The following is a 25,769-nucleotide window of genomic DNA, read 5'->3' as shown; positions in this document are numbered from 1 at the left end:
CTCCCGAGCTACCTGTTGGAGACCCCTGCTTTAATACATAGACTGTAAAAATAGGTATTTAGTATGAGAAGCAGCTATACTTTCTGTTGTTGTTCTCCAGGGGTGATTTGTTGTTGATGTGATGCTCAGATGAAAACTGACATTCATACTTGTAAATGGAGGAAGGTGAAGCTGCCTTTCAATCAAATCTTTCATGGACAGTCACCTCAGTGCCTTAAGTTGATGAGGGGAAAAATGCAAAATCTCTCCTCAGAGCGATGAACTAAAATTTATGATGAACTCTAGCTTAGAATTTTATGGACAACAATGAACTTATATGTAGCCTATTATTTACCCTTTTTTTAATACATATTTATTATTTGTTTATTATTGTATTGCCCTTCATTTATTATTTGTATACTTAATGTTACTATATTTCGTTTGTGTATTTTCTTTGAATTTTAGTTTATTGTATGACTTGTTTATTTTGGTGTATTAAGGTGCCTCGTTTTAAAAAAGGTGTTCACTTTTGCATTTCAATACCATGCCGTTTCTAAATTAGGCTATATGTGTATTTATAAGATAAACCCAACTTTTTACTTTGCAATAATATCCTACCATTTGTTTCGTGGCTACGGGAATTTAATTGCAAAAGTGATATAATGGATATCTATTCGTCGTGGTTTTACTTTTCAACGCTAATAATTATTAGTTTACTGAAAAGGTCATGGGCACTAAAAGGAAATAAAGGTGTATGGTTTGAACCAGTGTGTCCTAGTAAGAAAGTAGAAATTATCACGGTTTTCAGGTTCAGCAGCATCAATCAGATACTAGTCAATAATAATGCAGACAGACCAGACAAGACCCTTGTCCTCGCGGAAGGAATCTGTTGGGACACGCCCACCCAAGTCATGTGACCTAATACAACCAATAGGACGAGGGCAGTGAATTTAAAAACGTGCCGCAATCTCTCAGAAACCATTTTTATACCATAACAACGTTTGGCTCCAGGAGTGACAGAGAAATCAACAGAGTCGACCACAAGTGACTGAGGTAGTTATCATTAACACTTCAACAACAGTGTAACTCTCATATTAATACAAGATTTTGAATGTGTACGCTTATAATTTAACTTAAACTTTCATTTAGCTCGGCTAAGCTACCACAAGCAACAAGATGCTGTTTGGTTTTAAGTTAAGGAAGCAAACGATTGTTTGGCTTTATCTCCTACATTCACATAGGCGTCACTCGTTTATTTACAATGATATAAGTCATTGCTCTGACAGTCCAAAATGACCATAACTTTAATAAAGTGTCGGTGCTTTTATAAACCAAGGACTGGGTGAAAAAGGTGTGTTGACTTAAATTAGTGGGCTACGTTGAGGATAGCTGTACGTTTTGATTTCACATTACCATGAACACAATTATTTTACAAAACAATACTAACTAAAGTCCAATAACTGCTATTTCAAGTTACAACACTTTAATTTGAAATCTTCAGTCATTTTAGCTCAAAGCATAAAATGTGTCTGAAGATGGAGAACATATTGTAACCAAACCAGAAGGTATTTAGTTTATATGACATCGACGGGTTGACACTACACGTTATGTCTAATGAAGAAGAATATGAGAGTTTCACCAAAAATATTCCAATTATATAAGCTGCACCTGCATCACTTAAATGATTGTGAAAAAGTTGCTTTTTTTTTTTTTTTTTTTAGCTGACTGATCATTTGTCAAACTGTTTCAGCTCTAAAAGTCTAAACATGATTTTCATTCAAGTGGGTGTAAGCTGATGACGCATTTAAAAATAATATAGCTGCTACATCTGTCTGAACACTGTGCTTCCTTGGTGTATCTTCATCAGGTTAAGTTGTTCACTGTTAGGATGCTTTGAGGGTTGCATAAGCTAACATCAGGTTCTGTTTTCAGAAAAAAAAATGGCCAACATAATCTTCGCAGAGCAAGAAAATGCCCGTCTTCATCCGCCTTCTCTGAAGGTGCGACAGCGACTTCAGTCTGCTCCAGGTATGTAAAAAGCCGACTAATGGATGTCAGACTTGTTTCTTCAAGCAGTGTACAGACATGAATTAACCTCCTGCCTTTTTTTTTTTGTCTCCTCCAGAGAAAGTCTTGAAATCTCCCATGATTGCCAAAACCTTGACCACTCCTCTCCCATCTGGTCGTAAGGCTTTTGGTACTGTCAACAAAAAAATCTCAACTCCTGCAGTCAATGTGCAAGAGAAGAAACTCGTAAAGCCAGAGGTTAAAACTAACTATAATATCTACCATGTATGAGTAATGTCAGACTACTAGAGTGTGATCAGCTTGAACTTTACCTCAAATGATGACTGTACTAACCCACCTTCTGTACCCCACAGGAAACTAAAGTTAAACAGGCTCCTCAGACCAAGGTGGAGGAATATCCAGAAATTGAGAAGTTCATCCCTTATGACCCATTGGGTAATTATGACACTGGCTGTATGGTCAGATTTTGGATACAGGATTTGAACTCAATTCAAAAAAAAAAAACTTTATTTGTCCCCGGGGGGCAATTCAAAGGCACACAGAGCAGTAAATTAACAACAGTGCAAGTAAACGAAACATTTTAATCTAAATATAAAGTGTCAATTTAAATACAACTTAAAGCTTAAACTTAACTTAAAAATACAAAATATAAAAGAGTAGATATAAGTGGACAGTGATCGGACTAACAGATGTAACCATAACTGTGCAGTAGTGACCAGATGTAAACAGAACTATATGCAGTAAATTTTATATATATATATATATATATATATATATATATATATATGGACTATGTGCAAATACAAAATGATAAGTTATTAAGGTGCATGGTGAATAATGTATACTGAAACAGAAATAACGATTATCTGTATAAACCCTTCTGCAGCACATTATCTTTGCTTCCTTGAGTCCATTTTTGTCTCATTGCCATGAGACTTAATCCATTGAGGCTAATCTGAGTTGCCAAATAATTGGACTTTCATTTGCCAAAAATGTTATGCATCTTCTTGTAAAATACTATTGAATAATAATGATATTAAACCAAATATTTTTGCCAGAGTTTCAGAAGTACAGCATACCTGAAGATTTGATTCCTCTCAGTTGCTTTGCTCTACCTGGACTCGCTTGTTTCCCACAAACTCCACGTCTGTGTGAGGAGGACCTGGGGCAGATTGCTCCTCTCCCGAATCTTTCACCTGTGAAGATGCCAAAAACTCCAGGTATCAAGTTCCTGTTCTGCCTGCATTCACATGAATAGTCAGGGATGGAGTCCTAGTAAATTGAATAAGACGTCTCTTGGGTTTAATTTAGTTGCTTTTGCTTATCGTTCAAATGAACTACTTAGAGAATCATACTTCAATGACATGTTTTTTTTGTTATCAATTGAAACTAGTTGGCATTTGAGTTTTGTAGAGCAGTGTTTCAAAATGTTTGGTTGGATAATTATTTCTTAAATCTGTGTCTATGGTCAAGGATGACTTTTAAAAATGAGTATCAATTTTCTTTTAAGCTTGTAAAATAAAGACACAGGCAGTCCGCATTACCCTGAGCTCCAGTCATTCATAGTTAAGAGTTCTAGTTGGACAGCTTGAATATTAACAAATAGAAATGAACTAGCACTTTTAAAAGTTCAGGAGTTCTTTTCCACAAAAAGCCCCTTGTCTGCAGGAAGTGGTTTGGTTTTACAGTCAGACCTTGAGTAAACCACTGCCTGCAAAATATTTGTCTAAGTTTAGGGCAATGAAAAAAGCAGCAGAATTTGGTTGATACCCTCTTGATTAAGTAATTTCACCACTGCGGGGCGCTATTCTCTTCCCAACTCTGCTGTTTCTAAAGATGCCTTTTTTTCTCCAATGCTGGTGGTGGGACAAAATTGCCTTGCTCCTCTGCCTCTGTTTATTTTATGTTAAAGATAAGGGGACAATCCCACCTTAAACAGGACATGACATAATCAAATTATCAAACAGACGCCATGAGAAGTTTGCATAAATACTTTTCGTGTTTGTTTTTTAAGAAAAAAAAAATACATAAAACTTACTGAGGACTCTCGGTACACCTTTGAGACAGGAGGAGTAATCACTTTTCATGGTTACAATCCATTTTACTGTGGCATTGAAAAGGCCATTCAATTTGGAAACTGTAAGCAGAGTATTGGATTCTCAAATGTCTAGTGTTTAAGGTTTCTAATGCCAACTCTGTACAAAGGAGGAGCTTACCTTGCAAAAAAATAAATGTTAAAAACTTACACCATTTTCTTTGCAGAAATAATTCTGTGGTAACTGTTGATAATATTATTATCTGCCTTTTTTCATTGAGGCCCCTTGTGTTGCAAATTAACGTCTAAATATTAGTTTTTTCAACCAATGTCTCTTAAATATGTGAAACTAATCAGACCCATTGTAGAAAGTAACAGTTGTACTGAGTGATATGTTATCCTATCTTGTGTAAAATAAAAAAAAAGACTTGATCAGGTTGAAAACAACATTGCAGCTCTCCAAAGAGACAGTCACCCTGCAGCTGTAGCCATTACGTATGAGGAACAGCTTTCAAACTACAGTATCATTAACCGACTGTATCATTAACCATATGGTATCTCCTCCTTTCCAGATCATCGCTCAGAACTAGATGCCTTTCTTCAAACGCTTAATGAGCTGACTGTTGAACTTCCTCCAGAGGCTGATACTGACTGAATGTATAAATGTTGTTTTTTCCATTTTGTGTTTTTTTTTTTTCCTGAAATAAAGTTTTATCTTTCACTTTTCTCATTTTGTGCTGCCTGGTCACTGTCATTGTGAAATTGTCACAAGCATACACTGCAATACTTCCTGAGTTGAGCCCATCAGTGGTCACATGTGAGGGATACTCGCCATTGGTTTTGCCTGAGATTAGAATAAACTTTGTTTCATTTCCTCTTAAAAGGGAAAGACGAGTCTTGACTTGGATCTGTAGCTCAGTAATTGCGGTAAAACAATCCCTGAAATGACAGGAAAAAGCTTACTATCCATTAGATTAACCGCAGAGGTTTCATGGACTGGGACGCGTAATAGTTAATGGGCGACAGCGTTGAGACGTCAGTGTGCGTTTTTAACGGAGTGCACTTTGAACTGAGCAGGTGAGTTACATTGTAATGGCGGCAGGTAAAGAAATGTTAAGATTTTTATGGCCAGAGGCTTAAATGTAAGCTTTTACTAAAATGCTAAGAAAAGAGGAACTTGGATTTTGCATTTAGATACGCCTTCACTTTCTTATTTTACGCATTTTGTTCTTGTTTCTTTTTTCTTTTTTTTCCATGTTTCTTATCTGAACGTTTCCCAGCTGACACGGGGTGAGTCCGGTGGAGAGGAGGGGAAACTGTTCCCAGTGTATTATCTGACACTGATGTCCTCCGGGTGTTGTCCAAATAAAGGGAAGTTGCCTTGAACTCAGCCAAGCAGTATGCATGACAGCAGATCGGATGATGCTGGATCTGAACCAGCTGACAGCAGTGCGGACACCCACGGCAGCAGGAGGTCAAGACAGAGAAGTGTTGTGGCGCGACTCTCGAGGTATGGCATGCAGGTCATGCCGGGTGCTTTCCAGCAGCGTAGGTCGATGCAGCAGAGGCGGGGAGAGGTCACTGACAGCACAGCTCCCGGAGGACCTCAGAGAGAGTCTACGGAGAGAGGATCGCTCACACCCGCCATGCGTAAAAAGTACCTGAAAGAGCTGCTTCTGAGCAACTCATCACACAGCGGGTTAAGCAGCGTGCTGTCCTCACAAACAGAAAGCGGGTCGTCGGAGCAGGACGCAGACTGGGCTCTGTACCCGATGGAGCACGCGTGGATGCTGCACGCAGTGGAGGGGAACTATGAAACCATCCTGGAGTACATCTCCGCGGACCCGTATCTCTTGACCAGGAAGGATTTCATCAGCGGGTACTCGGTTCTGCACTGGCTGGCCAAGAGAGGACAGAGCGAGATTCTGGTCAAACTTTTGAGGTTTGCAGAAGGAGCAGGGATCCCTGTGAATGTGAACTTGCGGGGCAGCGGTGGGCTCACACCGCTGCACGTCGCCAGCATGCACAAGCAGTACATGGTCATTAAGCTGCTGGTGGGGGCATTCGGTGCCAGCGTCGAAGTCATGGACTACAACGGCAGGAGACCCTGGCAGTATCTGGAGGGAAACGCCCCGCAGGAGATGAAGGAGCTTCTGGGCACCTGGGACGACGAACACAGATGTGGATATGCGCAAAACAGCAACAACAACGGCAACAATAACAGCGCTGGCGCGATAAACGTGACCGTGCATGACGAGGTGGATTATGGAGAGAGAGAGGTGGTAAAGAACCCCTTTGAGCGGACCAAGAGGGGGGGCAGCTGGGGGTTTGGGTCTCTGAGGAAGCTGCTACCCTCGTTTTCATTCCTAGGAAACAACAGCTGAGTGAATGAGAAAGGCCTTTAAATTTGTCTGTGATTTTTATATTTAGTAAATTGCTAACCTCAAGTCATCATCCTTACAGGCCCAACACAGTCAGTGCTTACAGTGTACACTTAATCATTCTAGTATTTCTCTTGTTTGACTCTTACTCTAAAGCAGTGCTCTAGATGTACACCTCTCTCAGGTGAGTTCAGAACAAAAGTTAGTTAATGAAAACTCACTGATGTGCCTACTGAAGTTGCATAATTGATTTCTTCAAAGGATTGGTCTGTAAATTATTTGTTAATTTCCTTAATGATGTATTTCTACCACTTTAGGAATACTACATAGACAAACTTGAAATGAAAAACCTTTAGTTAATCTTGCATTCCAAAACTAGAGGAGTGGTTGCATGTCAGGAAGGTTTGGCACTTCAGTTACAGTGAAACAGCCACTTCTATACATTTCAGAATATTTATATTGCATTTGTTTTCACTTGGCATCCCCTTAATTAAAATATTCTATATTCCTTGAGCTCTTCAACTTGCCTTCTTCCTGACCCACTTCCATTTATGTACACAATCTAAAAGTTATGGCTGACGTGGCAAACATTTCCAGGACAGTTTTCCACATTTTCAGTCCTTTAACATTCAGTTTAGCCTCATTGAAGTTGTTTTCTTTAGCTCCGGCTACAAACCCAGAGTTTAATTTCCTGCCCACAATCTTCCATGAATAGTGACTCGGAAGAATTTTCGGTGGTCAAGTGGGTGAAACCCCCTTCTGAGTGCTTCCATTTCAACATCGCTGTGTCAGCACTTCCCCCCCCCCCTTTGTCTGATTTTGTGTGGAAAGTTCTGAGTTTCAGTTATGTTACATGAAAGCAAAATAAAATCATTTTCAGTTTGATCACAGATCTTTTATTGTCAAACATGAGTATCTGTACAAAATGACTGTTGCTCCAGATAACATGGCTCCCTCCGGCCCAGCAGAGTTCTGGCAGATGTTGGGATGGAGGGACGCTGGGATCCACTGACCCTCATGTTTACAGGCCGAGCTTGGTCCTCCTCCAGTGTCTCCTCTTGGAGTTGTACCTTAAAGCACACACAAAATGTTTCAGGAAGTTAATTTAAACTTTGATGACATGAAATTAACCGTAAAAAAAACAACTTTCCAACTTGAGTGGAATAGACAACTTAAAGCTTTTATTTAGGATATCAAGTGTAATCTATATACCAACCCAAAGGTAGGTAATGCATTCTTATTAACCCCCAATGAGCATTAAATGGTGTTTTTGTATCTACAACTTCTTGGAAATCAAGGAGAACAAAAGGAATTTTAAAATGACAGAGGCCAACATTCAGCTTACATAAAGAGGAATCACATTAACTTAAAGGGTGGCTACTCCATGCAAAATATTTTGAAAGTAAGTTTAGGTTTAATAACTGAATTTAACACGAACAAAGCCACACATCATGAGCAGGTTGTGCGATTTTTGACAGGTCTCTATTTGCAGTATGTTGTTTCACAGACTAGGATTAAAAAAAAAAACATGGCACCATTAGATGACCATTGTGGTAACAACCAACATGATTTAAGATCACTAAAGATGGCAATTGTTAACACTCTTTGTAGTTCTAGTAAACTGTTTTGAGATGTACTAGTAAATCACCCTCCGAAGAAACAGCTAGAATCCTCTTAACACCACTGAATCACTGCAGCAGTTTTAGGACCGGATCCAAGCTGTAAACATTTTAGCAAAGACCAATACAGAGGAAATCCTTCAGCAAAAGCAATTCAACAAGCAGATAAGCTGATGGTGCAAACAGCGTGATGTTCAGCTAACAGAGCATCCTTATCACAAACAGTGATCAGGAGGAAGAGCTCTGCAGCAGAAATTTGCTCTCAGCAGGATTAATGACAGCACTCCAACTGCAATGAAGTGCTGCAATTGCAGACCTGCTTTACATGATGGGAGTTTCAGCATACACATCAGCACTTAATACAGAGAGCCGAGAGGAAGCTCAACAATGAAACTCAGCTAGGAGGTGCAATTTAAAAACATCACCCCTTTAGATTGCTTGTAAAATCTTAGTGCTAAAGTTATGAAAAAAGCAAACTATCCAAACAGTGCATGTAAATAAAGCAGAACCTCACATCCTCCATCGTGAATAGGTAAATCAATTCAATATATCAACCTTGAAATAAACCAAGATACAAATAATAAGGTTTCTGCTTTGAGTTTGTATTAAAAACTGTATTTTGAGGTGATGTGGCATTTCAATAATGGTGAGTGTAATGTTTGTTTACAGGTATTCAACATTACGCAAGTATGACACTGTATAATTTAACAGCGCCACAAAAAAAACCTAGTTGAAACAACCCTTATCACTGGACATTGATGAGGTCACTGTATGACTGCTGTTCTAGGCAGCACTTGTTTAATGTAAGTTACATAAAAAAGGTAACACCTGATCTGTACATTAACATTCGTGTTCCAACTACTACACACTGCTTCAGTCATTTTATCTTTTACTCAGCTGATTTTTAATTATAATGTAAAAGCTTTAAATTCAAAACAGCATTGAAATGGGAAATCAGTCTGCAGAGTTTAAATCTGGGTGCACTTCACAATCCGGGTACTTTCTGTGTAAACAGACGTGTACTGCTGCAGCTCAACGCGTTATACCCACATGTGGATTGTACGCTTCAAGTACACAGAAATATCTTACCTGATTCACCTTGCTGTACAGAAAACACACACACACACGGTTTATGAACTCACCTGATCTTGTTTCCAGTCTTCATTCTGATCCACTGAGGAATGGGCCTGTTCTGTTTCTGCTTCTTGGCGAGGAAGCGCTTAATCCTGAAAGTCTTGTGGGACGACTAGAGGAACAAACATGAAGAAATTAACGCCACACCTACACACGTTTAGCTTACTATTGCAAAGTCAAGTCCAAAATTTAATAAGCGCTTAAGCGTAGAAATGAAGAAGCGAAAAACAAAAAGCCGGGGACTTCATCTGTAGGTGAAGGAGCTAACACGCGTAGCTACACAGACTGTGACTTTAAAATGCTTATTTTAAATTATTTCAAATCACAATACACATTCGTGAAGCTTCGTACAGATGTTTATTAACGATTCTACGCATCTGTGCGGGTTAACACGGGATTCTGCCTCGGATGTTTAAAGATTTTGTATTTACCATTTTGTCCGCCGTCCTTTCCCGACTATGGCGGTGGTCGAAGAGAGAGAGGGAAGTGACGTAGCGGTTTTATGCAACACGAGTCCACCAAACAGCGACACCACGTGGATGTTTTTATGGTCCTCCATCTACGACAGGGATGGGCAACTTGGGTCACAGCAAGGGCCACATTCATTTAACTCTCACTGCCAGAGGGGCCAAATTGTAGTACATAACAACGATTAAAATCAATGATGTCAGAGAATTTAACTCAACATATACCAGTGATCTAATATTATTATGGACATATTTCTGGTTTTCATGGCAGATTTTGTCATGTTTTCTTCATGTTTCCAATTAATTGATGTGTAAAAGTTGACCTGAAGGCCACGTTGAGGGTTGATGGGGGCCGCATGTGGCCCCCGGGCCGCATGTGGCCCCCGGGCCGGCAGTTGCCCGCCCTTGATCTACGACAAGCCTTTGCTGATGATATCAGAATCAGAATCAGAATCAACTTTATTGTTCCAGGTATGCTTACACACACAATGAATTTAACTTCGGTGAACAATGCCCTCTATGTACACAGGTTTAACATATCATATAGAATAGAATAGAATAGAATAGAATAGAATAGAATCATTTTATTGATCCCAAACTGGGAAATTGTGGCGTTACAGCAGCAGGTTATCCAAACACACAATATGAGTAAAAAACACAATGTTAGCACTTTAAACACAATATAATATTAACTACAAAGTAGATAAGCACTAACAATATCAAAACTAAGAATGTGAATATATACAACCAGGATTTAACTAAGCATTACTAGTCTTAAATAGGATGATTAAATATGGAAGATTGAATGTAAATGTGCAAAAACAGAGTTGTAAATGGACAGTATTGACATAAGTTAAAGTGCATGAGTGTAGACTTAGACTTAGACTTAGACTTTCTTTATTGTCATTCAAACTTGTACTTTACAGTGCAGATAAGAACGGAATTTTGTTGCATTTGGCTCGTTGTAGTGCAGGATAAAAAACAGCAGCATGTATTTCCATATAAAAAATAAAATATAATAAGCAGAAACTATACAGTATAACGGCGTGTAGACAGCCAAAAGAAGTGAACATGAGTGCAGGGATAATTTGTAAATTTAACAGGTGCAGAACAGATTACAGGGTGGAAGATAAGATATTATCATGATGACAGTTCTCTGCTCGCATGAGGTGAGCTGTTGTAAAGAGTTATGGCCTTCGGTAAGAAAGATTTCTTGTATCTGTCCTTGTGACAGCGGCGTTGTATCAGTCTGTTGGAGAAGCTGCTCCGCTGTTTGTCCAGTAGGGTGTGCAGAGGGTGATCAGGATTATCCATAATGGATAACAGTTTGTTAAGAGTCCTCCTCTCTGTCACCACTACAAAAGAGTCCAGCTTGCAGCCTATCACAGAGCAGGCCTTCTTAATCAGTTTGTCCAGTCTCTTAGTGTCACCAGCTCCAATGCTGCTCCCCCAGCAGTAATATGTACAAGATAATAGTACAGTGCTGAGTAGTGCAAACAAAGTGCAGGATACTGAAACGTGTAATAAAAACATGTGACAGATGTGTTGATTTACGAGGTAGAGTTTTACAATATTTACATTACAGGTGTGCGTAGATTGATCATTTAGATTAAATAATATTTATATATATGTGTGTATGTATATTCACTGTGACAGTTTGGTTCCAGGGTTTTTTGACAGGTCTGACACTCTGTGACTGTTCAGCATTCATCAGAGTGACAGCCTGGGGGAGGAAACTGTTCTTATGTCGGGTTGTTATGGCGTACAGTCGTCTGTAATTGTAATGACGACTGTGTGTGGTGTGTTGACTTGATGCTACAATGTGCACCAACTCCGTTATATTTCAGATGAAAATGTTTCCCTCCAACATGTTTTTTTTTCTTCTGACAGCTACACTTTGGTGTTAAATATAAAATGAAAAACATCTAAAAATATATATTACAATATATTTATAAAACAAACATAACGAAAACTAATTCAAATTGTTCACAAGCTACAATATTTTAACTCTTCCTACATGTCCGTCCAATGAATAAATTATTATATTATATATTTAGATATCATATGGCATCTTATAACTGTATGCAAATTATAACAGAATACAGATTGTGTTTTGGTTGCTTTGATTGCTATTTGAGGTTGATACTTACATTTTTAAAAGCAGGAAATTTACTTGGAAAGTAAAACTACTTGTTTCAGTTATACATCAGAATTTGAGTCATGCTTACAATATGCTGGATGGATATTGAAAGGCTGAAATATATACAGTAAATATGATAGACAGGCCCTTTATTGTCACTGTAAAAAAAAAGAACACAATGAAACTATGTTCATTTAAACAGATTTTTAGACAAAAGTGATTTTATTTAAAAAGATTATGGAAAAATTGTTTAAGGCATTTAAAAAAATACTCGCACTCAAATGTAGTTTTAGAAGTTAATTATGTTTGAAAACATATTTTTCCAGGGTATCTAACAATAACTCAACCTGTCAACCATCAGCAAGGATTTAAATAAGGTTTCACCAAAGACAAGAAACAGAAACACTTCAGTAAAGACTTCTTTTATTTCCAGTCAAAACTGTACATCAGCATCACCAGCAGTGACATGTTCTCATGCTGCTCTCAGGTTACTGCATCACACATTCATGTCTCAGGAGATTTCAGGTTAGAAAAGAGGAAAAGGCCACAGATTTATCCCTCCGTCTTGCATGCAGGCACGGCTTTAACATGGCAGTCTGGTCAGAAAATGGCTATTTCTCCTCAGTCACTTCATGAACTTAAGAACAAAACACATGATCTTGAAACCAGGTAAATTCAGACTGTCTCGTTTGAGACAAAAAATATGTTTGAGTTACAGACCATGATAAAAGTTCTGCACATTCTTTTGGGTTGTCTCGTTCTCCATTGTAAACTCATAACTCATTATGTATACACTTCCTTCTTAATATGTCAATGCTACAACAAATGTCCCATTCAACACAGTGTACAAACAATATCAATGAGCCTGGCAATGTTAACATATATAATAATTGGAAAGTTAAACACCTGTGGAGTTTTTTTTGTAAATATCCAGAATGTGATGTTTTATGTGAACACTATAGGAAGCCATGTTTGCAGTGTTACAACCTGAACTTCAGAGAAACAATACTGAAATAAGGTCACTTTGAGTTCACATGGTCCAAGAAAGCCTCTGCTTCACCGAACGTATCCTACAGCCAAACTCTTTCCAATGCTTACTGTTCCTTTTCCAAAAAATAAAGCTACACAGGCTCGTGTTTTAGGCACTAAGAGGCTTCACAATCACATCTGTGCCTCTAAGACTGGGAGAGCCAGATGCAGCCCTGTTGGACCTGCAGTGCACGCCACCCTGAGGAGCCACATCACTGCTCTCAGCCTGACAGTGCCTGCCTGTCTCCTCTCACCTCACAACACTTTTAATGCTATGGTTAGAAATCTGCTCAGTCCTCTACTTGGTCAGCCACTTTCTCTGTCTCAGCGTCTGGCTTCCTGTCGGCAGAGTTGGATTCTCCTCCTCCTGTGGTCCGATTGCGGCTTCTGGCCCCTGGCTGGTACAGTTGAATAGCAGGCCGGTCCTGATGCAAAGAAACAAAGCTATTTAAAAAAAAAAATCCTTTAAATGATGATGATTTGAAAATCTAAAGGGCTAGGTTTTTTACCTTGTTTCGTAGCCTCTCTCGTTTACTGCTTTCCTCCCTCTTGTTGTCTTTGGCAGGCCTCTCTGGCCTCTCGTGGTCCACAGCGTTTTCACCCTTCTTCTTCTCCAACACGCGCTCTTTGTCTTTCCTGACCTCTTCATCCCTCTTCCTGCATGAGTTCTCACCATCCTGCCGCTCTCTCCTTCTACGACGGTCTTCATCCTGACGCCTGAGACGCTCCTTCTCTTTCTGCCGCCGCTCCTTCTCTCGGTCTCGTTCGCGCTCTCTGTCGCGGTCTGCCCCCCGCTCCCTATATTCCTTCCGCCCATCTTCATCAGCTCTGAGTTTGAAGCAAAAAACACAGTTTAAAACTCTGTAAAAAGTGAGCACGTTTTTTTTTTTCCAATTCCTAAGGCAACTAACTTCCTTCCTCGATCCTCCTTATTTTCCATGTGCTGACGCCTCTTGTGATCAGCACTCCCCGTGAATTTGTCCTCTTTATTTGGCTTCTCTGGTTTCTTGGCCTTTTCCTTGGGCTTCTCAGAATCAGCATCATCACCTCTGTCCGGCTTCTTCAGGAGCTACTCAGTAAAAAAAAAACAACACAAAATCACATGGGATACTTTGGTGTGTGTGTGTGTGGGAACGCACTGTTTCAATCTACTTCAGCACAAACCTTTATTTTTGGTTCTTCTTTAACTTGGTCCTTGTCTTTATCTGATGGTTTCTCAAGTCTCTTCATCTTCTCTGCCTCTTTGCGTTTTCTTTTCTCCTCGTCCCTCCACTTGCGACGCTCCTCGTCACGCAGACGCTTGCGTTCAAGCTCCCTCCTTCTCCTCTCTTCTTTCTTTTCCTCCCTGATTCTCTGAACAGCATCAAAACAGCAAATGAAGCAACAAAGCATTTGCCACTAATACACCACAAATGTTTTTTAGCAGCACTTATTTACCTGTTTGTTCTTCAGGAAGTCCAGCAGAGGGGTTGTTTTCTTGGCTTAGAAGAGAAACAAGTACATTTAAATATTTTGCTTTGTTTTTTTTTACTGGTAACAAAAACAACAACGCAATGTTTCAGGCGCACTTATTTTGAAAAAAAAAAGTCATCATACCAACAAGCTCCTTCGATTTTGCCTCAAGCTCTTCCAACAAGGTCTCAGGTGTTGATGCTACCTCCTTGTCATCTCCGTTGTAATATTCAAGAAACTTCCTGTAATCAGGATCTGAAAGAAAATACACAATGTACTAAGAAAGACAAGCTGCTGCTCAGAGGCATTTTCAGAACAGACCAAACCGTAAGCTCCAGAATAGTTGACAAACACATGAACACAAGCAATAGCAATAATCCAGAATATTAAAAAAAGAAACTACATTAACAAGGTTACACATAGAAAATGTTTATTTATTGCATGGTTAAAGGAAACCCACACCAGATCTCACTTTACTACCACAGACAATTACGACATAAATGTGAAGCAGATTTTGTAAACGCTGCTGTACAGGATTGCTGCCAACAAAGTTCTGTTGTGTTCTTTTAAACAATGACAATAAAGAGTCTATCTATCTATCTAGATGGACATCATGAGTTATTCAAGTACCTTCGGCAATTGTTCCACATTTAGCATCCTTCTTCTTACTCCTTTTCTTGGCAGTCTTTTGAAAAGGTGCAAACTCGACAATGGCAGGATACTCCTGTCCTGTTTGAGAGAAAATGTGGAGGGATTGAGGTGTCAATACAATGTACAGGGAGTGCACATATATATTCATCAGTTAATGTATCATACCTCTGTTGTCAATGAACACATATCCATCAAATCGGTCTCTGAAGAGAACTATATCCTCTTGATATTTGAAATTGATGTAAGCCCTTGCGAAGAGGTGTGGGTAAAGGCTGGATGGACAGAATAATGACGTCAGGTTAAACCAGCAGGAGAAGTAATGTGTACATGATGACACAGGTGCGTGAATTTACCTGGTGTCGTTGGAGAAAAACTCCAGGTAATCAACATCTGGGAGAGGCTGTAGCTGCTCCTGAAGCTCCTCTTTGGTCAGACTTGGTGGAAGTCGTCTGATCACAATCTTAGAAAAGATTATTGACAATCAATGTTAGATATAAAGTTTAGATAATGGCCATCTGAATTATCAATTAGCTTATATTAACCTGAATTTAAGGTTAGTCTGTTGAACATGTGTTAATCTTAAGCTCGCTTTAAAGATAAGAAAGTTGACAAAAGAACAACAACAAGCTATTACTTGTAGCAACCTTAGCTAACGGAGCTAACAGGTTTTTACCTTTGTCATGGCCTCCTTCTTTTCCTTTGGCTTCTCCATTTGTTCTGCATCCTCGCTCCTTATTTCCACCCTTTTCTCTTTTGGTCGAGTGTTTTCCTTGTCTTCCTTCATAGTTGAAATGCTGCGGATCTCATCACGCACACTTGTTTACTTTCCGTAGCAAGTTAGCCAGCCAGGTCGCGAACGAACTAATGCTAACAGTAACTTCCTGTCAGAGTGGAACCTCCTGCAGTTCTGCAAGCGTGGCCACAAGAGGGCGCTCTGTGTGTCATAGACTGTACATGTTAGTAAATATGAATTGTTTTTTTAATGAATTGTAATCTTTGTGTGTATGTTTTGTTTCGTCATTTTTTGGTTTTAAAATGTGCCTTAAATAAACAATTTTATTTTCCATCTGTTCCATGAACAAATAATCCACTTTTTATCAGTAAAAAAGTAGTCAGTAGCTTCCCTTTTTCTGGTGGCTTTCAAAATGTGGCACTCATTTTCAGAGATTTTTTCTTGTTCTAAACTGATACAATTTTGATTTAATCTTAAATCGTATATTTGTATTTTTTTCTAATTTTTTTTTAAGACTTTTTCATTTAAAAAAAACAAAGCAAAAACAATACAGACAATGATACAACTTAATCCCTCTGAAAAAACCTACGAAGGCTATACAATATTCATTACAAAAGTGAAGTTTAGAAAACAAAGCAAACAAAAATAGTCAAATGATATGTAATGTATGATATTTACATATTGTATATTGTATTTTTTTTATAACATAATCCACTTTTTATCAGTAAAAAAGTAGTCAGTAGCTTCCCTTTTTCTGGTGGCTTTCAAAATGTGGCACTCATTTTCAGAGTTTTTTTCTTGTTATGAACTGATAACATTTTTATTTAATCTTAAATCGTATATTTGTATTTTTTTTCTTTTTTTTCAAGACTTTTTCATTTAAAAAAAACAAACAATACAGGCAATGATACAACTTAATCCCTCTGAAAAAAACTTACGAAGGCTATACAATATTCATGACAAAAGTGAAGTTTAGAAAACAAAGCAAACAAAAATAGTCAAATGATATGTAATGTATGATATTTACATATTGTATATTGTATTTTTTTTACAACATAGGCTATGTATTGCCTTGAGTGTAGTTCCTCTTGGAGTTAACAATACACACATTAAATACAAAAAAAGGAACACTGCTTGGGATTAATTCTGCCATTTCTGACAAAACATTCGAGGTGTTTGGAAAACTATGAGGGCTCCTGATCTGACTGCACAGACTCTGTGAAGCCATCAACCAAGACTGATTGTGAAAAACAAAAAACACAAATCAAGTTAGCGTTGAACCCAGAGCATGTGGGGGATAGTTTATAGCTGATTATTTTATTTTTAGGGAGAAAAAAAAGGACTTAGCAACAATAGTGTAGACCATAGAATGTGTAGTGGCTATTTGTCCAAAAAAACAACAAAAAAAATCTAAATAAACTAATATAAAAAATAATCAAATGACCACTGATGCACCATGGGGGATGTAATGTACGCAGGCAAAAGAAATCCAATGTCCATGAAAGAGCTGCAGTATTTTGCTGTTTTATTTGAGGAAAACAAACAAAAGAACAAAGAAAATCGTGGCTCCCGCTGCCTCTCTTGATCTGGTAAAAAAAAAAAAACAATAGACCCACCCAGCTGCATGCTGGTCCCCCACCTGCCTCTTACTTAAATAATCTCCGGTGCCCACAGTGTTACCCAAATACCTAACAAAAATACTAATACAAAACTAAATTTACTAAACAAATAACCAGCAAAAGAAAGAAAACGTTACCCAAAATCTTAGAAAAAAATATTTTCTAAATAAAGAAAACGTGTAGAATAATTAAATAAACAACACCACCCAAATATTAATAAACTACAAACAAAAACTAATTCTAACCCCAATTAAAGAGCTCCAACAGCATGTAAATAATAAGGTGCAGATCCGTACCAATCCACCCTCCAATCACAAGGTGGCGGTAAAGTACTTAATCGTTCCAGAAACCAAGAGAAGAAGAACTTCTTCCGCCAGCGCCGGAGGTCGTCAGAAGGGGTCGACATTTTGTTAGCCTCTTAGCAAAATAAACCGTGGAGGGCAGTGTTTTTGGGCACCTTGGTGTTGTCAAAAGTAGCTCTCTGTCGCCTGGCGGATAAAGCCTTTAAATCATGTGGTATGAAATCCTGCCCGGCTTCGCCATCATGACGGTGTGTCTGATCATACCTGGCGTCGCCACCGCTCAGATACACAAGTTCACCAACGGAGGGAAGGTGAGGAGGCTCTGACTGAGACTAAGACTCAAACCAAGGCGTAAACCTCTGTTTTTGTACCCTTTGTGTCTTGATTTGACGAGTCTTGTTTGCCCTGCAGGAGAAGAGAATTGCTCGGTATCCGTGGCAGTGGTATCTGATGGAGAGAGACAAGCGACTGTCAGGGAAAGGACAACACTTCGTCTCCAAGGTTAGTGTTCATGTGTCAAAATGAACACTACAGTTACATGCACCAAAAAGGAAGCATTGTCTGTTTAGAGTTTGGTACCGTGTCCCACCTAACAGTGATCAAAAGCAGGGGTCTTTATCTGTAAACATGTTGACCTTAATGGGAGAAAACAAATCAAAATGTGAGTTACAAACAGGCTGCGTACCCTTTTTATTTACATTCACAGCAAAGCATTTCTACTCCAAAGTTAGGAATGGGTATGTCTGCACAGTAGAAGATAAACTAGCTATTTTGAGATTCGCTTTGGACAAATAAGACCTTTTATTTAAATTGAAAATGGCATCTTGTTTAGGTGTAAAACTCAACTTTAATCTAAGATTTTAAGTGTCAGCTGCTGAACATATGTGTAATTGTGGGCTATAGTAGGGCTGGGAAATATATCGAGTTTTTAAGATATATCGATATATTTTCAAACAAGATAAAGGGTAAGACAATATCGTTAATATCGATATGGTTTATGTTGCATTAAAATAACGTTACAGAGGTGCCAGGTCGCCTTTTTCCTCATCTCACTGACTGACTGTTCCTCTTAACCCTGCTCCTCCTCTCTCTCTCTCTTATTGTATTTAAGGAACATTTTTTTTATAATATTACTTTTTAAATTATTTTTCCACGTGTCTTCACTGTTAATAAAACACATATCGATATATATCGAGTATCGCCATTCAGCAAAACAATATCGAGATATGAGTTTTGGTCCATGTCGCACCAGCCCTAGGCTATAGTAATAGACATGGAGGTGGTCTTCTATCTGAAAATGGCATTATTCTTTGTGATTCAACTGCACAAGTGACACATACAGGTGAACAAAATATGTACCTGCTCAAACAGGAATTAAAGAGACAAGTGGTGTATCTTTTTATGTAAGGTTTGAAAATGTTGAGCTGTAAAGGAGACGCCTAATGCGATGTTATGTCAGATTATTGTACGTAACAATAATAACATTAAAATGAGACGGTACGAGTGTCGGTGGTCACACTACAAGAACAAGAATTTAACAATTCCAGTGTATTAAGAGAAATTGACTCAACATAATTCAGCACTTTAATGTCATTTTGTTGCAATATGACAGCTGATTCACATGTGCATACAGTTTTTAAAATCGGCATGTCAATGTAACTGATCCTCCTAGATGAAATTGCACTTAAAAACATGCAGGAAAAGTTTTAACACAAAACAGAGTTTCTCTAAGGGGCGCAGATTGCCGAGCAGTGAGGTCACGCCCCACGCAAAGAGCCTATAATCTCCCCTGCAGGCGGCCTGTGTTCAAATCTAACCTGTGCCTCTTTTCCAATATCTTCCCCACTCTCCCCAATTTTGGGGAAAGTTAATATCTTTGAGAGTAAAGGACATTGCACACACGTGTTTCTAATGTGAAGCTGGTTAAACCTCATGTTGTAATGAGGTTAAAAGGCTGGTAGACAGTATATATCTTAACTCTGAGGAGAGCACAATCTCATTATTATTAAGATGTGTTTGGTACTAAGCTGTATTGTTATTCTTGTAACTATTTCTTGTACTTATTGCTTTATATCTTACTTACATTCCTATTTTTATAAGTATTTCTGATCCTGATGTATTTATAAAAGCCTATTATATCATATTGAACATCTTTTCTTTTCCTTAACAGGGACTGGAGAACATCCACTGATTAGGATCAGTTTGAAGACTTCAAAAAGTTCTTGAGTTGTACATCAGAAGATTATATTTCACATTCAACTGTTTGTTTTTGCAGATGTGTCCCTGTCGTCAAATAAACTGTTCCATACTGGAAATCATGTGACTCTTCTTGGCTCATTTCAAAAGAGAGACCAGATTATTATTTTTATTTTTTTAGCTATAAACATACTTTATTAATCCCAGAGGGGAAATTCAGGCTCACACTCAGTTGTTGAGAAACAAGTTACTCACACACAAACAGTAGGCCCTAAATGCACAACGGCACCAATATGAGTGCAAATGAATGCATTACATCTGTTTGTCATGTTGTTGAGGTGCTAATCAAATGTTGTAGTTAGTGAATCTTTAAATATCTCTCCTGAGACTAAACCATCTGTCAATAATGGTTGAGATATTATCTAACATACAATCAACTGAGAAAAAATAACTTCTATATCATTAAATTGAGGGTCTTCCACAAATTACTGAACATTTTAGGGTTTGAGTTTGTAAATAAATGTGTAGTTGTCACAGGGGGCTTGCAGGAAATCTAATAGACGTCTTCCAGGATTTTCTGACATTAAATCCAAATGTATCACGTAGTTAACTGATCAAGGAAATAAACTTAGCTGCACTGTAGGCCCATGATGACAACATGAACAAATCCATCCCTGTTTAAATACTTTCATGTCCAACAGTGAACACATTTGATTATACAAATCTCTAGTATCAGCTTCAGTGTGTGTGAGACCAAAACAGGAAGTCATAAGATACCTCCGTTTCCAAGGATGATAAGGAGTCAAATGGAACTACAAGATAAATGAGTAATGAAAGTTTATTTACAGTTCCAATCAACAATTTGCAAAAGTTTACAAGAGAAATTAACATTGAACAAATAAAAGTAAAGACTACCTTCAGTGAGTAACTAAGGATAAAGAAAATCATACAAATGAAAACCTTTGAGACTCATTCACACACTTTTCTTTACAATACAAGTCCTCCCTCACTGCTGTACATTTAAATGTAACTCAATAGGCTGTCCTCCTTAAAACAGAAACCTTTATTAACCAAACCATAAGTAAAAGATGTCCAATAACCAGGTGAGAGCTGCAGATGTTCACTTCTCCTCCTTGCCTTTGGTTTTGCGGTACACCATCTCCCTGAAGCTGGACAGGATCTTGCTCTCTCTCTTCCTCCTCTCCTCCTGGTTGAAGGAAGCCAGAGCTCTCTTTTCGTCTGCGCTGTAGATCTGGTTTTCCTTTCTCAGACGCACAGCCTCCATACGTCGATGTCTGCAGGGTCACATTCATGAAATTCATCAGTAACGCAGCAACATGATAAAAAACAAGCTGACAGCTTTATATTAAGTTATTTCAAATTTATAGTAAAATACTGTCTTTAATTCAAGTGATAAATCCATATTGCTATGATTATTGTGCTGTCTTCAGAAATACCTCAATACATGAAATAACAAAAAGCAGATTGTTTTCCTACCTGCTACCGCTCATCACGTAGCCAGATTTCTCAAAGTTTGCAATCTCATCGCTGGTGAGACCGATTTCTCCTCTTCTGGGGATACGTTTGCCTGCTTTCACATACTCAGCCATCGCAGCACCTTCACCTGGCAACAGCGCATGGCCAAAACTGGAAGATAAGACAAATACACATAAGCAAAGAGCAAGAAAGTACTGTTATAATAAGACATTATATGAGGTAGGTTTACATATACAAGGATTGTTTTCTTTGTGTTTTGGTGCAAACAAAATGAACACGGGGGTAGAATAAAAAAAGGAAAAAGCTATTTTACAGCAGGACTCCTTCAGTCAAGGAACTCCAATATAAAGAAACAATATGCAAAATATACATTTTGGAGAGCTGTGTAGTTGTGCAGGAATGTGTGAGATGCTAGTGGTGTATCTCATAGACCCACATACGACACAGTCTGCAGTGTAAACAGACAATACTTGAGTCCAGTGTGCAGTAACACAATAAATAATAATAATAATATAATTAGAAGCTTAATATAGAAGCTTTTATGTGGCAGGGTTTCCTGCTTCTTGGAAATGCAAAGACCTGTTCGTCACACAGTCAGTCATATTCTTATTTCCCATCTCTACCTTAAGAAAAGTTTACAAAGATCTTTCAGACAATTTCAAATATCTTTCTTTGTCAAAAAAAACTTTTAAAAATCCATCCATACTCAAATAAGAACAATATAAAAACCAAGGAAAACTACACATATTCAAATTTCAGAAATTCTGAATTGACTCGAGTTGGCGGCTTGAGCTTGAATAGCGCGTGTGTGAGCATGAACATTGATGTATTGAGGTAAATGATAATATTCACACAGCTACAATGCTAACATGTTGATGGCTAACATTCAGATGTCAGGCGGGAATCCATTTACTGTGTTCACAGTCTCAGTTAAGCAACTTAGCTAAACGTTGATAATAATCTATAAACAGAAAGTACAGATGAGGCTGATGTGGTTGTCTTTGGTTTTAAAGGCGTTAAGTCGTATTCATTTGACAGGGTGATGGATCTGCTGAATACGATGACGTGTCATGGTGCTGCCTGAGGAAAAGACCTGAAATCAACCTGAATGACCAGAAGGAATGTTGTGACTTTTGATTGCTTATATATTGACAAGATAAGAGAAACTCTGACCAGCAAAAAAGGTAAAGTCAGTGGATTCTCTCGGCTAGTAAAGTGGAGGCTTAGTGCACCATCAAAGTCCAGACAAGGTGGTGTAGACATCAAACCAACTGCTGTTATGTCAGTTTTCTAATCCCTGTTGTGTGAATTGGATTCATTCATTGTAATTGAATGTGGTATAGAAGAGAACACTAGACTCACTCCAAAGGTCTGTCGTCCTGGGACATGTGGGTCAGCGGCGCTTCAGGGCCGACCACATGTTCGTCCATGCAGGTTTTCTCCACCCACATCACCCCGTTAGGATCCTCCTCCTCCTCCTCCCCCTCCTCTGACTCCTCACTGCTGGAGTTGCTGGACTCCTTTCGGCTCTTCTTCGCCTTCTTCTTCTTGGATTTCTTTGATCTGTTCAGAAACACAGGACGGTTTCGTTCATCGTGGTGTCCCTTTGTGCGTGAAAGAAGCTGGCCTACGGGTTTCTTTAGGAACTTACTTTTTGCTCTTCTTTTTCTTTTTCTTCTTCTTCACTTCTTCTTCTGAATATAAAAAAATAAACATGATAGATGAGATATAATTCATTAAACTTCTCCTAAATGAATTGTGACTGCCTTTTACCGTCTGACTCTGATTCCAGATCGCTGTCCTCAGAGTGCTTTTTGCTCTTTTTCTTCTTGGATTTCTTCTTCTTCTTTTTCTTCTTCTTCTCTTCTGAATGAAACATGATGTCCTTGTAAATTCAAACTTAACCCAACATAACCGTGATGCTCAATTAATATGCAGGCTTTACCTTCTGAGCTCGACTCTGAGCTGCTGTTTTTCTCGTCCTCTTCAACTGGTGTGAATTCATCAGAGCTAGCGGAGACAAAAGAACAAATTAAAAAGCAGAACTGGAAGCAAACATGTATGGTTTACATAAAAATAAAAAGAAGGTGAAGGCAGCCCACGTATCAATCCGAAACCATCACTTACTCTGGCTCCTTCACTCTTGGAGAATATCCCCAAACTTCAGGACAGCCCAGCTCACCAATCCTCTCCCTCTCTTGCAGACGCCTGTTACAGAAACACAAACGCAATTAAAAAAAATAAATAAAGCCAAGAACCAGGTATGGACGGGCCTGTAGCACAGACTGTTCCCCACATACATGCAGTAGTCAACAATAATAATAGAATAATAAATAATAATAGAATAATACAAAACTTTTTATTTGGGAAAACCTTAATGGCAGTCAGAATTAATATCTGATAATTTCTTCATTTAAAGCATGAATAATCCTTCTGTTAGATTTCAAACATATTGCCTTGTCCTTTTCAGCCTGAAATACAGTCTGAATAAAGACTATTCAAACAGTAAAAACCATCAGGAATTTCACACTTTAAGTAGTTCATCTGCAGGCAGAGTGCTGGAGATTATAACAGCTATGCCAATATTCAATACAACACTTTTCACCTCTTTGGTGACAGTTCCACAGCCTACATATAATCGTAAACACAAATAAGCAACAACAAGCTCTTGATGTTGGTTTCCATTCATTGGCTCTGCAAACATAACATTATTTCATAGATTTATGTCAAGCAACACATAAACAGTGTTTGATGTAGGAGTATTTTTGGCGATAAGCAATAAATAGCAGTATTCAGAACAGCTGTAGAGACATTTTATGTAGTTTGTTTACTGCACATTGCACAAGTTTACCTTTTCTTTAAATTTTATTTTATTTCATTTACCATTTTGTACCTTTTGCACAATTTAGAATTTATTACTGTAAAAATTATCTCTTATTTTACCTCGTTTTATTTGATCTATTTTACCTTATTTTATTTGATCTATTTTACATTATTTTATTTTATCTTATTTTACCTAATTTTATTTTATCTATTTTACCTTATTTTATTTTATCTCATTTTACCTAATTTTATTTTATCTATTTTACCTTATTTTATTTTATTTATTTTACCTTATTTTATTTTATCTTATTTTACCTAATTTTATTTTATCTATTTTACCTTATTTTATTTTATTTATTTTACCTTATTTTATTATATCTTATTTTACTTTATCTTTCCTCATTTTATTTTATCTATTTTACCTCATTTTATTTTACCTTATTTTATTTTATTTTATCTTATTTTACCTCATTTTATTTTATTTTATTTTACCTCATTTTATTTTACCTTATTTTATTTTATTTTATCTTATTTTATCTTATTTTATCTCATTTTATTTTATCTTATTTTACCTTATGTTGGTTGTATTGCACCGCGGGACGGAGACAAACGCAATTTCGACTCCACTGTATGTCTGGCATATTTTGAAATTGACAATAAAGTTGACTTTGAGTTAAAGTCCCTGAGCTTTCATAAGCAGGTAATGGCACCTTGACATCTTTCTACACGTTTAAACTCACCTTGCAATGAAAGCCTCTTGTCTCTGTCTCTGCGCATCGTCCCTCTGCTGCTCGTAGTAGTAATCATCTTTGAAGCTGCCGTGGTTTCCAGGACCGTCCCGCTGGTCGGACCAGTGGCTGTGACTGTGGCTGTTGTTGCTCGTGTTGTTGTGGCGCTCCCTGGACCGGGACCTGGACCTGCTTCGTCGTGGTGATCCAATGCGGATCCGTCGGAGGGTTTTCGCCTCTCGGAAGCGGTGCTCCCGTTCTTCTCGTTCCCTCTCCCTGTTGCGTGGCTTCGGGAGTTTGGGCCCGAAGCTGTACGGCGACAGACTCCTTTCCCGGCTGTCGTTGCGGTTGCGGCTGCGGGATCGAGTCCGGGGTCTCCGGGCCCGTGGACTCCGAGGCTCCCCGCTGCCGTCGGAGCTCGATCGATCCGAGAGAGGCATTACTGCTGACTCCCCCGAGAGTCAGTGCGACACGAAAAGACTAAATCAAGATGAATAATTTACTGTCGGAGACTAATTAAAAGAGAAACAACACACGCTTCCGTTTGTTATCAGTGCGCAATCGACAACAGGAAGTCTGAAGCGTCCGTCACCGAAATGAAACCGTTCCTCTGGAGCACATGGTTCCGGGATAATTATTTTCGTAATTATCCAACTAAAAACGGAAATATTTCACACATCCCAACTTGTTTTTTAATCACAGTTAATTGATATTTAATGTAATACTGTTGTTTTCAATATAACAGTAGTTTTGACCACGTGCAAGCAGTATTTGTTAATTTACACATTATTAAAAAGCATAATAATAATCATAATATTACGAAATAAGGTGCATTTTCAAACGAAACATGTATTTATTGATCCATTAATATATGTAGTAGACTCGACGGACCTTGTATTAAATACAAGGAGGGGAAAGCTGAGCTGAGCTATTTCTTATTTTTTAATCTATTTTTT

At 38.2% G+C, this 25,769-nt stretch overlaps 6 protein-coding genes and 1 non-coding gene across 8 annotated transcripts; 3 read left to right on the top strand and 4 right to left on the bottom strand.

The window, feature by feature from the left end:
- The first annotated feature begins 931 nt into the window (after window positions 1-931).
- Window positions 932-4,768, top strand: pttg1 (PTTG1 regulator of sister chromatid separation, securin). Its single transcript, XM_065958828.1, has 6 exons — window positions 932-1,032; window positions 1,913-2,007; window positions 2,105-2,244; window positions 2,361-2,442; window positions 3,066-3,227; window positions 4,615-4,768. Exons 2-6 carry the CDS (start codon window positions 1,920-1,922, stop codon window positions 4,695-4,697), a joined length of 555 nt encoding a protein of 184 aa, XP_065814900.1. The 5' UTR covers window positions 932-1,032; window positions 1,913-1,919; the 3' UTR covers window positions 4,698-4,768.
- A 106-nt stretch (window positions 4,769-4,874) lies between these two features.
- On the top strand, window positions 4,875-7,308 carry sowahd (sosondowah ankyrin repeat domain family d). The gene is made up of 2 exons (XM_020645448.2): window positions 4,875-5,119; window positions 5,323-7,308. Exon 2 carries the CDS (start codon window positions 5,443-5,445, stop codon window positions 6,424-6,426), a length of 984 nt encoding a protein of 327 aa, XP_020501104.2. The 5' UTR covers window positions 4,875-5,119; window positions 5,323-5,442; the 3' UTR covers window positions 6,427-7,308.
- rpl39 (ribosomal protein L39) lies at window positions 7,294-9,730 on the bottom strand. The gene is made up of 3 exons (XM_020645449.3): window positions 9,608-9,730; window positions 9,185-9,288; window positions 7,294-7,493 (listed from the first exon to the last, which is right to left on the bottom strand). The coding sequence occupies exons 1-3, from the start codon at window positions 9,608-9,610 to the stop codon at window positions 7,445-7,447; spliced, it is 156 nt and encodes a 51-aa protein (XP_020501105.1). The 5' UTR covers window positions 9,611-9,730; the 3' UTR covers window positions 7,294-7,444.
- LOC114920905 (small nucleolar RNA SNORA69) lies at window positions 8,231-8,365 on the bottom strand. The gene has a single exon (XR_003809198.1). It is a non-coding gene; the product is annotated as a small nucleolar RNA SNORA69 (small nucleolar RNA).
- A 2,459-nt stretch (window positions 9,731-12,189) lies between the features above and the next one.
- upf3b (UPF3B regulator of nonsense mediated mRNA decay) lies at window positions 12,190-15,804 on the bottom strand. The gene is made up of 10 exons (XM_020645430.3): window positions 15,589-15,804; window positions 15,269-15,375; window positions 15,081-15,187; window positions 14,895-14,993; window positions 14,409-14,519; window positions 14,250-14,293; window positions 13,977-14,165; window positions 13,724-13,881; window positions 13,322-13,640; window positions 12,190-13,237 (listed from the first exon to the last, which is right to left on the bottom strand). The coding sequence occupies exons 1-10, from the start codon at window positions 15,697-15,699 to the stop codon at window positions 13,103-13,105; spliced, it is 1,380 nt and encodes a 459-aa protein (XP_020501086.2). The 5' UTR covers window positions 15,700-15,804; the 3' UTR covers window positions 12,190-13,102.
- Window positions 15,805-17,634: 1,830 nt separating this feature from the next.
- On the top strand, window positions 17,635-19,884 carry ndufa1 (NADH:ubiquinone oxidoreductase subunit A1). Its single transcript, XM_020645439.3, has 3 exons — window positions 17,635-17,880; window positions 17,981-18,070; window positions 19,740-19,884. Exons 1-3 carry the CDS (start codon window positions 17,779-17,781, stop codon window positions 19,758-19,760), a joined length of 213 nt encoding a protein of 70 aa, XP_020501095.1. The 5' UTR covers window positions 17,635-17,778; the 3' UTR covers window positions 19,761-19,884.
- Window positions 19,885-20,585: 701 nt separating this feature from the next.
- On the bottom strand, window positions 20,586-25,402 carry nkap (NFKB activating protein). Of its 2 annotated transcripts, none has more exons than XM_020645404.3 (8): window positions 24,826-25,402; window positions 23,390-23,470; window positions 23,208-23,272; window positions 23,036-23,128; window positions 22,914-22,956; window positions 22,625-22,825; window positions 21,263-21,412; window positions 20,586-21,060 (listed from the first exon to the last, which is right to left on the bottom strand). In XM_020645404.3, exons 1-8 carry the CDS (start codon window positions 25,251-25,253, stop codon window positions 20,886-20,888), a joined length of 1,236 nt encoding a protein of 411 aa, XP_020501060.2. In that variant the 5' UTR covers window positions 25,254-25,402; the 3' UTR covers window positions 20,586-20,885. The 2 variants fall into 2 exon arrangements, with proteins under 2 accessions (XP_020501060.2, XP_020501061.2); XM_020645405.3 differs by having other exon boundaries at window positions 23,036-23,125.
- Between the last annotated feature and the right edge of the window lie 367 nt (window positions 25,403-25,769).

This window comes from Labrus bergylta, chromosome 9, assembly GCF_963930695.1.
Source record: "Labrus bergylta chromosome 9, fLabBer1.1, whole genome shotgun sequence".
NCBI lineage: Eukaryota > Metazoa > Chordata > Actinopteri > Labriformes > Labridae > Labrus > Labrus bergylta.
This window is presented reverse-complemented; position numbering and strand designations above follow the sequence as displayed.

What these genes read in the sequence shown, in the direction of transcription:
- nkap (XM_020645404.3), bottom strand. Translation starts at nt 25,253, where the DNA reads ATGCCTCTCTCGGATCGATCGAGCTCCGACGGCAGCGGGGAGCCTCGG. An exon ending in CAAGAGGCTTTCATTGCAAG is followed by an intron (nt 23,471 to 24,825) that starts GTGAGTTTAAAC and finishes TTTCTGTAACAG; the next exon opens with GCGTCTGCAAGAGAGGGAGA. An exon ending in CAGGACGACAGACCTTTGGA is followed by an intron (nt 21,413 to 22,624) that starts GTGAGTCTAGTG and finishes CTTATCTTCCAG; the next exon opens with TTTTGGCCATGCGCTGTTGC.
- ndufa1 (XM_020645439.3), top strand. Translation starts at nt 17,779, where the DNA reads ATGTGGTATGAAATCCTGCCCGGCTTCGCCATCATGACGGTGTGTCTG. An exon ending in AGTTCACCAACGGAGGGAAG is followed by an intron (nt 17,881 to 17,980) that starts GTGAGGAGGCTC and finishes TTTGCCCTGCAG; the next exon opens with GAGAAGAGAATTGCTCGGTA. An exon ending in GACAACACTTCGTCTCCAAG is followed by an intron (nt 18,071 to 19,739) that starts GTTAGTGTTCAT and finishes TTTCCTTAACAG; the next exon opens with GGACTGGAGAACATCCACTG.
- rpl39 (XM_020645449.3), bottom strand. An exon ending in AAGACTGGAAACAAGATCAG is followed by an intron (nt 7,494 to 9,184) that starts GTGAGTTCATAA and finishes GTGTGCTTTAAG; the next exon opens with GTACAACTCCAAGAGGAGAC.
- sowahd (XM_020645448.2), top strand. Translation starts at nt 5,443, where the DNA reads ATGCATGACAGCAGATCGGATGATGCTGGATCTGAACCAGCTGACAGC.
- upf3b (XM_020645430.3), bottom strand. Translation starts at nt 15,699, where the DNA reads ATGAAGGAAGACAAGGAAAACACTCGACCAAAAGAGAAAAGGGTGGAA. An exon ending in AGAAGGAGGCCATGACAAAG is followed by an intron (nt 15,376 to 15,588) that starts GTAAAAACCTGT and finishes ATCTTTTCTAAG; the next exon opens with ATTGTGATCAGACGACTTCC. An exon ending in TGTGTTCATTGACAACAGAG is followed by an intron (nt 14,994 to 15,080) that starts GTATGATACATT and finishes TCTCTCAAACAG; the next exon opens with GACAGGAGTATCCTGCCATT.
- pttg1 (XM_065958828.1), top strand. Translation starts at nt 1,920, where the DNA reads ATGGCCAACATAATCTTCGCAGAGCAAGAAAATGCCCGTCTTCATCCG. An exon ending in AGAAACTCGTAAAGCCAGAG is followed by an intron (nt 2,245 to 2,360) that starts GTTAAAACTAAC and finishes TGTACCCCACAG; the next exon opens with GAAACTAAAGTTAAACAGGC. An exon ending in CATCCCTTATGACCCATTGG is followed by an intron (nt 2,443 to 3,065) that starts GTAATTATGACA and finishes TATTTTTGCCAG; the next exon opens with AGTTTCAGAAGTACAGCATA.